Consider the following 12,413-nt stretch of genomic DNA (forward strand, 5'->3'; position numbering starts at 1 on the left):
TCCCCAAGGGTGCTTGGTGACGGGGCCTTTACACAAGGTGGGAGGCGCTCACGCCGGCGGATCCTAACCCCACGGGACGGGACTCCTTCCATGAGCGGCTCGGCACCCCGAGGACAGCCAGAGCGCACAGAGGCCTGGCCTGCCCACACCCTGGTCTCTTCCGGCCGCCAGGATCCGGCACACGCCGGACCTGGTGGTGGGCAGCACTGGCCCCCCCGCCCCACCCCGCCCGGGGTCAGCCCCCGGGGGCCCTGGGCCAGCAGCAGGAAGCAGAGGTGCGTCGTGGCGTTTATTGAATCCCCCCAGAGCCCCCTGGGAGGGCAGGGGCGTCGGCGCGCCCTCGGGGCCTGGGCCCAGTCTCCCGATGGACAGCCGAGGGACCCTCTTCTAGCCGCGGCCCTCCTCGGGGCTGTCCTCCGCCGAGTCCGCCTCGCCGGCCGCTGCCTCCTCCCTCTCGCTCCGAGTGCTGTCCTGAGGCCTCTGTGGAACGAGAGTCACGCACGTCCGGGCAGGGCACAGGGAGGCCCGGGGCCTTTGCCAGGGTCCCGCAGCGAGGAGCCGTGGGTCTGACCTGAAAGTCCCACCCCGCGCCCCCAGGCTGTGCCCCACGGGGCTGGGCTCCGGGCTCCCTGCAGAGGAAGGGCCAGGCTGCGGCCCTGCGGCCCTGCCCGTGCCTGAGAACTTCCAGACCCTGAAGCCCACCGGGCCATGGGCTGGGACGCCAGACAGCGCCTGGGCCTGGGCCTGGGCCTGGGCCTCCGTCTCGGAAGTGGAGACGCCTCCGGTCGCCTCCAGGGGGCGCTCGGGACCCGTGGTCTGCGCTCACCGGCCCTGCGCGCTCCTGGGCAGCCTCGGGGTCGCCAGCAGCCCTCGCCCTGGCCGCTGCACCTGGTCACAGCCTGTCTCACGGGGCCCTCGGCTCACCTGGCTGGCCCGGGACCATGGCAGAGACGGAGAGGGGGCAGTGCCGGGGAGTGGCCGGCCGTCGGAGTGCCCGTGTGCTGCCCACATCTTGGCTCTGAAATCCTGCAGAGGAGAGGAGAGTGGGCGGGTCCAGCTGGAAGACACGGGGCGGGGTGGTGGCACCAGAAGACGTGGGGCGCCGGCAGCAGCAGAACCCAGGCCCCTTCTGGAAGATTCTCAGGCACTGCGTGTCCGCTTCCACACCCGTCCCATTTTACAGGTGGGGAAACTGAGCCCCCGAGTCCTGTCCGCAGTCACCCAGAGCCGGAGGAGCGCCCGGCCGTCCTTGGGGGTGTGGCGGGAGCCTGGCCGGTCCCCACGTCCCCTCCTGAGGTGCGGAGCTGGAGGGGCGCCCCCTTCCCGGCTGCGGGCTGTCTCAGCCACCATGGCCAGCGCTCAGAAGGTGGCAGGAGCCGCACCGGCTCACCCTGGGCGGCAGGGCCCGTGTCTCGGGACCCTCACTGGTAGAACCAGCACGAGGCACGCCACGAGGACCCCCAGCACCCGGCGAGGTGGGCTCGGGTGAGTGTGGCGCGAGCGGTCACCCAGGGCCTTGCGCTCAGAAGTGCTCTCTGCTCCATTGAATGCTCTGTGGTCCCCACCCTCAAGTCCTGGACTGTGGACCCGAGGGTCCCTCATTGTCACCACGCACTGGGACCTGCAGGTCCTGACCCTGTCCTGTAGCCATACCATGGCTGTCCCTGCCACACTGGGCGAGGAAGCCCAGCTGCCGAGCGGCGACGGCCGCGTGAAAGGCCTGAGGTGGCCATGAGAACCGCCCGGCTGAGCCCCGCCTACCCCGGGGTCAGGACTGGCGGTGGGGAAACACAGGGGGCAGGGCGGTGGTTAACAGCCCCGGACCTGCCGGGTTCCAGTGTCTGAGCGGGCGGAAATTGTCCCCGTGGCCAGAGGCAGAGGCGGGAAGGGATTCCCGGAGCTGGAGGAACTGCAGTGCCACCAACGGCGGTCACGCCCAGAGCCGGACGCCACCCACCTCCAGGTCTCGCTGCACGTCGTAGCTCTGCAGGGTGTGCACGGCGCCCGAGTACACCTCCACCGCCTTGGCGTGGAACACCATCTCCACCGTCACGAAGTCCAGGAGCATCCTCTACGGGGAGGGGAGCCCAGAGCCGTCAGCGCCGCGGCTGGGGGTTGCACCTGGACTTGTCTGAACCGGGCAACGCATCGGCGGGCTCCGAAGCCAGGACCGCGCCCTGCCGCCCCTGGAGCTGACTGCCACACGTTTCCGTGGACTCCGCCCGCCCTCCCCGCTCAGCTCTGGGGCTCGGTTCTTCAGTCAGGAGTCGGCCCCGGGCCTGCCTGCCTGTTTCCGTCTGGCGGTGTCTCTGTGCGTGGCCTCTCCCCAGCCCTGGGACCCGCGATGGTTCTCTGGCCTCTGCTGACAGGGCAGCGCAGCCACGGAGACCCCCCGTGCGTGTGCCTATCCTGGGAGCTGGCTGTGCCTTTGCTGCCGGGGTGGAATCCGGGGTGGAATCGCAGGGCCTGGGCTCAGGTGCCCTCGTGCTCCGACCCTCTGCCTGCCCAGAGGTGGCAGCTCCCGGCCGCTGTCCCCTGGGCCCTGCTCACTCGAGCACAGGTGTCCACCGGTGAGGGCGCCCAAGCCGGGCAGGTGCCACCCCCATGAGGGTGGAGGCCCCAGCCGGACCCGGGCCGGCTCAGCAAGACGGGATGAGTGTGCCGGCGACCAGACAACCAGGCTGAGCTGGGTCCCCAGAGCCCCACTGGGGCCCTACTGTGGGCAGGGGCGGGGGGCGTCCCGGGCCGGGAGCATCCGGCTTCGCGTCAGCCCGTGTGGGGTGGAGCCTGTAGTCTGGACTCCCTCCGAGGCCGCTTCCCAGCAGGGAAAGTGAGTGGTGCTGGGGCCCAGGCCCACCACCTCCCCGGCCGTGCTGGAGGCAGCGCTGGGCCGCCTGCTGCCCGTGGGGGAGATGCCTGCCTCTGAGCCCCAGTTTCCTCCTCTGCACAGTGGGGCGAAGAGAAACCCTGGTCACAGGCCTCCGCCGTCAGACTCCCGGGCGCCCCGGCGGCACCAGACTCCGAGGCCCGCGCTGGAGCAGGGAAGAGCCCGCGGCCCTGCCCCGGGACGTTCGTGGGACGCAGGGCACCGTCGCGGTCACGTGCTCCTGCGTAGGCAGTGCACTGGCCCTCATTCCCTCATCCGCGCTTCGTCCTGTAGGAGCCGGAGGGCTTCCTGGGGCGCTGTGGCTGCTTCGCTCGTTAGCCCAACCCCGCGTTTCCCGCACCTAATTAAACCGGGCGCTCCTGACGGCCCCAGCCCCGCACCCGGAGGCCAGAGCTGTGCGTTTTGCGCGGGGTGCACACGTCAGGCACTTAGTAACGGCCTGCGGGTTCCCCCAGGTGCGGCCGCTCCACCCGTCGCGTGCGAAGGCGCACGTGCACATGCGGTGGGGGCAGAGAGTGGGGGTGGGGCAGCCGGAAGCACTTCCCGGCAGAGAGCTCTGAGCTGAGCCGGGCCTGGTGCGCTTGAGCCTGGAGTGGCAGGCCAGGACAAGGCTGGAGGGCCGGGCTGGGGCTCCCGGAGCCCGGGGAGGGGCTTGGGCCTTTGTCTTGGGAACGGCCCTCCTGGCCGTGCGTGACAACATGGAAAATGGCCGAGGGCCGGATTGCGAGTGGGGGTGGGGGTCCCTGTGATGGGCTTGTCTCGCGAGACCCCAATTCCCTGAAGCGTCCCCGTGAGAGCTGGGGCTCTGGGCCCGGGGGTCCGTGATGCGGGGGGAGGGGGAGTCCCTGGCTCCGTGCCTGCTGTTCAGGAGAGGGCAAGGGGGAAGTGACGGCCACCCTGCGGGGTGGGGGCCGGGGGGGGCAGCCTGCCGAGGCGTCCCGCTCGGGAGCTGTGCCCGGGGCTGCTGACTGCTGGCTTCCAGGGGAGCCAGCTGTGTCGGGACAGCTGCTCTGAGCGGCCAGGATTAACTGTCCCGGGAGCCACGAGGCACGGCTCACACACACACACAACGCAGGCGCACACAGAAACCCAGCCCCCAGGCCAGCCAGGGCTTCCCGGCGCAGGCCCAGTGCCCTGACCTGGAGGTCCCGCAGCTTCTGCCCCTGGAAGCCGTCCACCGCCTCCTGCAGCTGCTGCGTGGTGCGGCTGGCGTCCCCCGAGGCTCTCTGCAGGCTGCTCTCGGCCTGGCCCGGGGACACGGGGAGGCCACGTCACGGCCAGGGTTCCGGCCCTTTGCCGCCATTCTAGAAGGCCCGAGACCCCGTGTCCTGCGCTCGGGACACCTCTCCTGCCTCACAAGGCGGACGCCCAGGGCGGCTCCCTTGCGTGTGGCTGTGGGGGCAGGCACTGGACTGGACAGACCTGCTTGCCAGCTCGCTCAGCCCTGGCCGCAGACCAGGGCGGTCAGGACACCGGCTCTGCTGCGTGGCTGCGGGGACTCATTGGTGCCCACAGGGTCGCCCCTTCCTCTGGTCCACGTCCGGTGCCACACGTGGGGCAGGGGGACTCCGGGAGTGCGACTCGGACGGTGCGGGAGCTGAGCGCAGGGCCTGCCCTCGGGCGGCTGTGGCGTTGTCTGCGTGACCTGTGCCAGCCTCAGGCCCTCCTCAAAGTGGGGACCTGGGCGTGAGTGCTGGGCTGAGGCAGGCGAGCGAGCTGGCGTCCAGGACACCCCGGCAGAGGCCTAGACGTGCGCTCCACACCAGTCCGCGTGGACGCTCCGGGGGTCCCAGGCAGGAGCTCAGGTCAGGCTGCACACCACGCGGCTCGGGGCGGCGACCCCCACCCCGGCACTGTTGCGCTGTGAATTGTGGGGGTCTGGCGCTCCCTTGTCGTCCCCCCATGAGGGCCGTGTCGAGGCCGGGTGCTGGCCACCTCCGACCTCAGTCAGCTGTGTGCCCTGCTGCATGCAGCTGGAGCCGGGAGGGGCCCCTGGTGCCCGGGAAACGGGCCAGGGGCTTCACCAGCAGGAGCAGGGCGTCGGGGGTGGGGCCGTGACGACAGACGGGCACCGCCGCTGGCTCTGGGGTGGAGGCCGGGGCGCGAGCTGAGCCCAGTGGGCAGCCCCTGGGAGGGGCAGGGAAGTGGGCTCCTCCCCAGAGGGGTCGCCACCCTGCCGAGCCCTCGTGGAGCCCTGGGCGGGGCGGGGGGGGCAGGCTCGGGTGGCGGCCGCATGGCAGCAGGGGTCCAGGGTGCACTCGCGAAGCCTCCAGGCAGCCCCCAACGCCCGGGACTGCCCTGGGGAGAAGCGCCAAGGCAGGCCCTTCCCAGGTGCGCCCTGCACCCCGGTACGGCAGCCGTGCTGGTCCTCGCCAGCCCTGCCCTGCCCCCAGCTTGCCGACACCGCCCCACTCGGCAAGGCAGGAGAGGGTGCTGCACCCCTGTACCTCCGTGTCCCGACAGCAGGGCTGTGGCTAGGGTGCCCACCTGGGAACGTGGGCTGTGAGCCGTGAGGGCTGAGCTGCCGGGTGGTGTGGCCCAGGGGGCGGAGCCCAGGTCTCCTGACCCCGACCATGGCCTTCCCGCCTCTCCCACGCCGAGCCGGGGGCCCGGGCACACCTGCTTCGGCCCTGGGGGAGTCACCTGGCTGCTTGGGGGGGGGGGCCTTCCTTACCGGCCCCGGACCTGTGGCACTCACCTGGGACTGGGAGAGGCGCTGTTAAGGAACCGGGTTACGCCCGGGTGGCCCCGCGGGGGCAGCCCCAGCAGACCTGGGGCACCTGTGCCAAGCGGCCCCCAGCCCCCAGCCCCAGGCCCGGCTCAGGGAGGGATACAATCTTCTGCAGATCCGAGGGTGACTTCTGCCTCAGTTTCTCCAGCTTTTCCAGTTGTTTGATCTCATGATTTCGGGCATGTTTGAATTTCTTGATCTCCGCCTAAAGAAGAGAACAGAGCTGGTTCCCGAGGATCCCCCCCCCCGAGAGACCCGGCCCCCGGTGCCCCGCGCTCACCCGGCTCTGCTTGATCTGCGCCCCGTAGAGCTTCAGGGGGTTGACAACCTTGGCTTCCAGCCTCTCCACCTGGGGGCATGCATGGGGCGGGCAGTCAGCCGGGCATGCCCGCCTGCGCCCCACAGCTGCCGCGCGAGTCAGGCCCGAGGAGGGGCAGGGGAGCAGAGCGCGCCTTCCCTCCGCCTGCAGGGTTGCGAGCACGCAGCCGGGGCACGGGGGCTGCCCCGCCTCCCAGCACCGGGGTGCAGCGCCGAACCTGGCGGAGGCTTGCTCTCACCTGTGAAGCAAGAGCACCCCTGTACCCCCTCGGGGTCTCCCGCCTGGCACCGAGCACCGTGAGGGTCGTCTCCAGGGAGGGAGGAAGGGCGGAGTGCGTGCCGAGCCCCTCCACGGGCCAGCCCTCACCCTGCCCTCTGCTGCCCGCCGTGCATGCTGGGAAAACTGAGCCTCCTGGTGGGAACAGGCTGGGGCTGGGAGCGAGCGCTGGGCAGACTGGACTTCCACCCCACCCCCAGCGCCAAGGCCGTTCTCTGCCTTCACCGAGGCGTGAAGCTGGGAAGGTGCAGGGGGCGCTGTGGCCCAGGAATCTGCATTTCTGGTGAGCCGTCAGGTGTGGCCACCGTGGGGCACCCAAGAGTAGCCAGTGTGTCCCAGGACCTTGAGAACAGGGTCCCCTGAAAATCCTGCCGGCTGCCCCTGCTGCAGGGGCTGGGGTCCCCCCACCCGAGTGCTCTCCTGGCGACCACCCCCTCCCTCCCTGCAGACGACCACGTCGGGGTCCTTTGTCCCTGGAGAAGAAGCTAGCCTTTTTAAAAACCAGGAGCCACCTCTGGGGTGGCGAGGTCCAGGGAGGCAGCGCCCTCTGCTGGTGGGCCTTGGCGTTCCGTCTGCGGGCTGACTCCCGGCCTTGGCTCTGGGACAGGAGGATGCCGGGTGGGCAGGGAGCTGCCCAGGTCTGCGTGGCCAGCGGAGCGGCAGCTGTGTCGCCCTGCGGCCACCTGACTTGATGCCTCCCCGGTGCCCGGACCGTCCCGTTCTCTGGAGTTCACAGAGGGTGGCGCGCGTGCCAGGAGCCTTCTAACAATTCCCCCCGACACCCAGCCGTCCCCAGGATCTCTGTGCCCTCTCTGGGCCCTGGTGGGTGGGCCCGGGGACGCGCCTCCTGCCAGGGGTCTCCTGAGTCCCTTTGCCCCACCCGCCCCCTGCCCGACCACCACAACTGTCGTCCTATAGGTGGCGTGACCGCAGGGGACCCTTCGGGGTGTCCCGCTGGCATGGCCACTGCTCACCTGGGCCTGCCGGTAATCCTGTATTTTGGCCAGGTCCTCGGCGAAGTCCCTCAGGGTGGCCCGCAGCTCGGGGCTCTCGGTGTTGGCGAAGCCAATGAGCCACTTGACCAGCTGGTCGGCTTTGTCGCGCAGCCGCGCTGTCTTGCGCGTGTAGGCGGCCAGCAGCGAGCAGAGCTGTCCCAGGTACTTGTCGGCGTTGGCCACCATGGCTTCCATCACGCGGACCTGGCTGTCCCTGGGGAGGTGGGGCCGCGCTGGGCGGTGACGCCCCTGATGGGGGTGGGCACACAGGGGCCACTGCAGCTTGCGCCTGGTCCCTGGGGACAGCGCCAGGTACGTGGGGAATGGCGGGCAGGAGCCACACGTGGGCGTGGCTGCACACCTGGCCTTTGTCCTTGGAATCCATTGAAGGGCCTTTTGTGTCGCCGGTGGAGCCGCTCCGTGTGCCTGCCCACCGGGTCACACGCTCTCCCTCTGCCCTGCAGGGCTCTCTGACATGCGTGGCGGGGGAGGGTGGTGTTTCCCCCACACCATCCCCGACCTCCCGTCTCGTGTGGCGGGGGGGGGGGGACAGCTGATGCTCCCTCCGCTCCCCAGTCACGGCTGCTGACCACGGTCCCCGTGCGCGGAGGCTGCTCGTGCCCTGGGCTTGGGCAAACGCCCCGCGTCGCCGTCTACTTCCCGGTCAGACCGGGTCCCGCTTGCTACCAGCCCTGACGCTGGGGCTCCGCCGCCTCCGCGGCCTTTGTCGCTGTCCCTGCCTCTCTCTGTCTGACCCAAGACCCCTGAGCAGCCCCCCTCACCCCCCCGAGGCCGGAACCTGCGGCGCAGCTTTGTCTTCCTCCTGCCGAACCCTGACTGGGGTGGCACTTGCGGTAGCCGCGCCCTGGGCCTGAGTGCCGGCCTCACGTCTCAGCAGGATGTGCCACTGCCCCTTCAGCTGAGTCCTCGGACCCCATGACCCCCACGGCCAGCCAGGTGCAAACTCCAGGCCCCACCCCCACCCCCGGCTTGTGAGCCTGAACCCGCGGGAGCGAGGCTGGCGGCTGCTTAAGATGCACACTGGGGGCTCCGGGCCCCTGCAGTGAGCTCGCCTCCCAGTGAGCAGGGGCTGCGACCACCGGGCACGGGTGGGGCGGGGCCATGGGGCCGGCCGCTGAGGTGGGAAGGGGGTTAGCCAGGTGGAGGCCACGGGGCCAGAGGCTCCAACCCAAGTGTCGGGCTGCAGCGGGTAACGCCCCTCTGGACCTGAGCTGCTCTCCCTGGGCCTTGGGGTGGGGGGCTGGAGTTGGGAGAGAGTCTGCTCCCCCCTGCCCCACCCCAGCAGCCCCCCGCAACCTTCACGGTCTTGGCTGCACCAGGCCCCGGAACCCCACCCCACCTCCCTCCGCCCCAGCCACGCTGGCGCAGGCACTCACCTGGAGAGCACGGGGTTCATTGTGACGGGTGGCGGCGGCTGGCCTGGTCACGGGAGCGAGGACAGGGCCCCAGGGGTCCCGGGCCCAGGAGAAGCCTGGCAGGGCTGGGCTCAGGGGACGCGGCCACCTGGTTGCCAGGTGACAGCCAGGTGTGGGCGGAGCTGCAGGAAGTCGCCCAGGCAATGCCTCCCAGCGCCAGCCTCCCTGGACAGGGAGGCTGCCCAGCCTCGGCCGGCTCAGGGGCTCCAGGCCGCCCAGGCAGGGGTCCCGGAGAGCCCTCCTCACCCTGTGCAGGTGCGCGTTCTCGTGGGGCACAGGCTGGGGCTCCCTGGAATGTGGGGAGAAGGCACAGCGCCTCCACGCGGGATTCTGTCCCCCCGCCCCGGGACGAGGTTTTATGCCCAGCGCCGTCCGGCCGCGAGCCCACCCAGGGTCAGGCCGCCTCCTGATTGAGCGTGTGGCGGGGCAGCGGGGGGCGTCCATGGGGGGCGGTCCCTGGGAGGGAGTCAGCGTGCGCGTGGTCACGCAGGCAGCTCGGGCGTGATGGAGTGAGGCTCAGGTGCGTTGTGGGAAGGGCCGTGTGTAGCAGAGACGGCTGCTCTGCTTCCGGTCCGGCTCCCAGCTCATGCGCCTGGGAAAGCCGCGGAGGACGGCACAGGCGCTCCGGCCCTGCACGGTGTGGGAGACCCGGATGGAGCGCCTGGCTCCTGGCCGGCCCTGACCATTGCCGCCTCCGAGGAGTGAATCAGCGGTTGAAGATTCTCTCTCTCTCTGTCTTCCCTTCTCTTGTGTAATTCAGCCTTTCAATAAATAAATAGATTAAAAAGAAAAAGAGTTCAGGAGTGAGACAGAATGCAGTGAGCCGTCAGCCAAGCTAGACCAAGAACACACAGCTGACGGGCAGGTGGGCGGTCCGCGGGGCGGGAGCCGTCTGCCTTCAGCCCGGGCGTCCAAGTGGGGTCCCGCCGCGTCTCCTTCCCCCACCCTCTCCCGGACAAAGGACTTGCCGGGTGGGCGGCAGGTCAGAATCCTGCCGGGAGGTCACTCCCCAGTGCCATCCGCCAGGGTAGCCCAGGAGCGGGGCAGGAGGGCTCTCCTGGGAGCCCTCCCTGGGTGGGGGAAGGCAGAGACCACTGGGAAGGCTCTGGGAGAGGGCGGGACTTTGTAGCGTGAAACCCCGGGCGGCTTCCAGGCCGGGCCCCCTTGGCACACACAGGCGGATTTCTGTCTCCCTACCAGACAGGGGTGCTGAGCCCGTCGCCCGCCGTGTGTGTGTGTGGAGGGGGGGGTGGGCTCAGGGCGGGGGAGGGGCCGCTGTGGGCGTCCCAGGGCTGCTGGGGCCGCTCAGCTCCTCCCTTCACCCACTGCTCCCTGCCAACCCCGAGCAGCGGAGACCCTGGCCCTTGGCAGGTGCACGCCCGGGTGTGCGTGGGGGAGGGGTCCTGCAGCCTGGCACGTGGTCGGGGGCACGCAAGAAAAGAAAGAGCAAAACCAGACGACGCAGGCACACGCAGGGGCGCTCACTGATTGGCTGTGCGTCTGACCGCGGGCTGCACCATACGTGCGAGAGGTCAGCCGTGACTGGCCTCGGGCCTCCGCCGCTGCCTCTGGGCGGGGTTGGGGGCTTTCACAGAGGAGATGCTTTCGTAAGTGTGTATAAAAGCGAGGAGCCTGGGGTCAGCTGAACACAGGTTCCAAGCCCGGACCCCAGCTCTGCTGTGCAACCTTTGCCGGGTCGCCTGACCTCTCTGGGCTCTGTCTTCTCCCGCCATAAAGCGGGATCCTGAGAGTAACGGGGCTGGGAAACTAGGTCTGTGGGGTGGGGTGGGCTTGGCCCTCACCCCACGGCCGTCATGCTGTGCACCGAGGTTCTCCGGTGACCTCTGGCCACCTCTCCCTTTGCACACACTGTGTGTTTCCTGATGTCCTGCCCAGTGCGTACACAGAACCCAGTCTTTGGGGTGGGCGCTGTGCCCCCTCCCAGGAGGTGGCTCCCTGCATACCCACAGGCCGCCGTGGTGCCGCACGGGGTCAGGCGCCGGCTGTCATGGGGCGGTCCGTGCCCCTCACCTTCTCAGTCCCCTTCCCTGCTGGGTCGAGCGGTGCCCCCAACACTGCGTGTCCACGCAGGACCTTGGACTGTGACCGTATTTGGAAACAAGGTCACGGGCAGCTGTGATTAGCCGAGCTGAGTCACACGGGAGCCGGCTCCAGGGACTGCTGTCCTAATAAGAAGAGGAAGCGGAGACACACCCAGGGAGGGGGGCAGAGCTGCGGCCACAGGGCCACCGGCCAAGGGAGCTGAGGATCTGGCCAGGCGGGGGCCCGCCCCCTGCTGCCGGAGGGATCGGCCCTGCCCACGCCCCGTCCCGTGCCGGCCTCCGCTGGGGGAGGGGAAGTGTGCCGGCCTACGTCTGCAGCTTGGGGGATCTCACCAGAGCAGGCCCAGGACACGACTCTGGGGTCCAGAGAGAGCCCAGAGCCCCGAGAGCTGTGCTGGCGCGAGGCCACGAGGCCCTGCCTGGGGGGCACCCCCAGACCACGTGCCCTGGGCCCCACTGCGGCTGAGGTGGAACTTCATGGCCAGACGGGCCATGCACCAGGAATCCCCTTCGGCGCAGCTGCACCTGTAACCCAAGCCTGGCGGCTTCTCTGGAGACCCCATGCCTGCAAGCCCAGGAAGGGGGGAGGTCATGGGACCACCCGCCCTCAGCCGGCCCCGGGAAACACGCCCAGCACGCAGCATGTGCAGAAAAACCCGGGAGGAAGCCAGGTGGCCACACGGAGACCCCTGGTGGCCCGAGCGAGAAAGGCCAAGCGGGCGGTGCCGTCTCTGTAAGGGGGGCTGCAGGGGAGGGTGCCCTGGGGCTGGGAAGGGACCCTCCTGGGGGCAGGCGGGGCGGGGGGTAAAGGCCCAGCGGCTGGAGAGGTGCCGGTGCCCGCAGAGCCCGGGCTGCCACGCGGCGTCTCCCTGCTGGCCCCCGACCCCAGCCGCTCATCTGGCGCGGTCAGCACGCCTTTGCTTTTATTTCTTTATTTTTTATAAATATTAAACTGAACGGCCTCAGGCATTAAACACCTCAGTTTAAAAAAAAGATGTATTTTATTTATTTGAGAGCGTCACAGAGACAGACTTCTATCCGTGCTCTCACTCCCCAGATGCTGCAGCGGCCAGACCGGGCCAGGCAGGAGCCAGGAGCCTTTTCGGGTCTCTCACGCGGGCACAGGGGCCCAAGGACTAGGACCGGCTTCCGCGGCCTTCCCGGGGGCATCAGCAGGGAGCTGGTTCAGAAATGGAGCAGCTGGGACTCGAACCCGTGCCAGCCCAGCATTGCCGGTCGCAGTTAGACCTGCCACGCCACAATGCCGGCCCCCATTTATTTGCCTTTTTTTTTTTTTTTTTTTTTGACAGGCAGACTTATTTAGAGAGAGAGAGAGAGAGAGAGAGAGAGAGAGGGAAAGGTCTTCCTTTTTCTGTTGGTTCACCCCCCAATGGCTGCTACGGCTGGTTCGCTCTGGCCAGCGCACCATGCTGATCCGAAGGCAGGAGCCAGGTGCTTCTCCTGGTCTCCCATGGGGTGCAGGGCCCAAGGATTTGGGCCATCCTCCACTGCACTCCCTGGCCACAGCAGAGAGCTGGCCTGGAAGAGGGGCAACCGGGACAGAATCCGGTGCCCTGACCAGGACTAGAACCCGGTGTGCCGGCGCCGCAGGCGGAAGATTAGCCTATTGAGCTGTGGTGCCGGCCTTATTTATTTGTTTTTTAAGCAGCCTCACTACGTGGAGCCAGGAGGAAGGGGCCACAGTG

General features: G+C 69.0%; 1 protein-coding gene across 1 annotated transcript; it reads right to left on the reverse strand.

Annotated features, from left to right (window-relative positions):
- Positions 1-276: 276 nt before the first annotated feature.
- CIBAR2 (CBY1 interacting BAR domain containing 2) lies at positions 277-8,911 on the reverse strand. The gene is made up of 9 exons (XM_051847361.2): positions 8,606-8,911; positions 7,188-7,422; positions 5,899-5,967; positions 5,722-5,823; positions 5,586-5,591; positions 4,027-4,131; positions 1,958-2,071; positions 925-1,026; positions 277-480 (listed from the first exon to the last, which is right to left on the reverse strand). The coding sequence occupies exons 1-9, from the start codon at positions 8,623-8,625 to the stop codon at positions 388-390; spliced, it is 846 nt and encodes a 281-aa protein (XP_051703321.2). The 5' UTR covers positions 8,626-8,911; the 3' UTR covers positions 277-387.
- Positions 8,912-12,413: the final 3,502 nt, after the last annotated feature.

This window comes from Oryctolagus cuniculus, chromosome 18 (genome assembly GCF_964237555.1).
Source record: "Oryctolagus cuniculus chromosome 18, mOryCun1.1, whole genome shotgun sequence".
In the NCBI taxonomy this organism is placed as follows: domain Eukaryota; kingdom Metazoa; phylum Chordata; class Mammalia; order Lagomorpha; family Leporidae; genus Oryctolagus; species Oryctolagus cuniculus.

What these genes read in the sequence shown, in the direction of transcription:
- CIBAR2 (XM_051847361.2), bottom strand. Translation starts at nt 8,625, where the DNA reads ATGAACCCCGTGCTCTCCAG. An exon ending in CGCAGATCAAGCAGAGCCGG is followed by an intron (nt 5,824 to 5,898) that starts GTGAGCGCGGGG and finishes TCTCTTCTTTAG; the next exon opens with GCGGAGATCAAGAAATTCAA. An exon ending in ACGTGCAGCGAGACCTGGAG is followed by an intron (nt 1,027 to 1,957) that starts GTGGGTGGCGTC and finishes TCTCCTCTGCAG; the next exon opens with GATTTCAGAGCCAAGATGTG.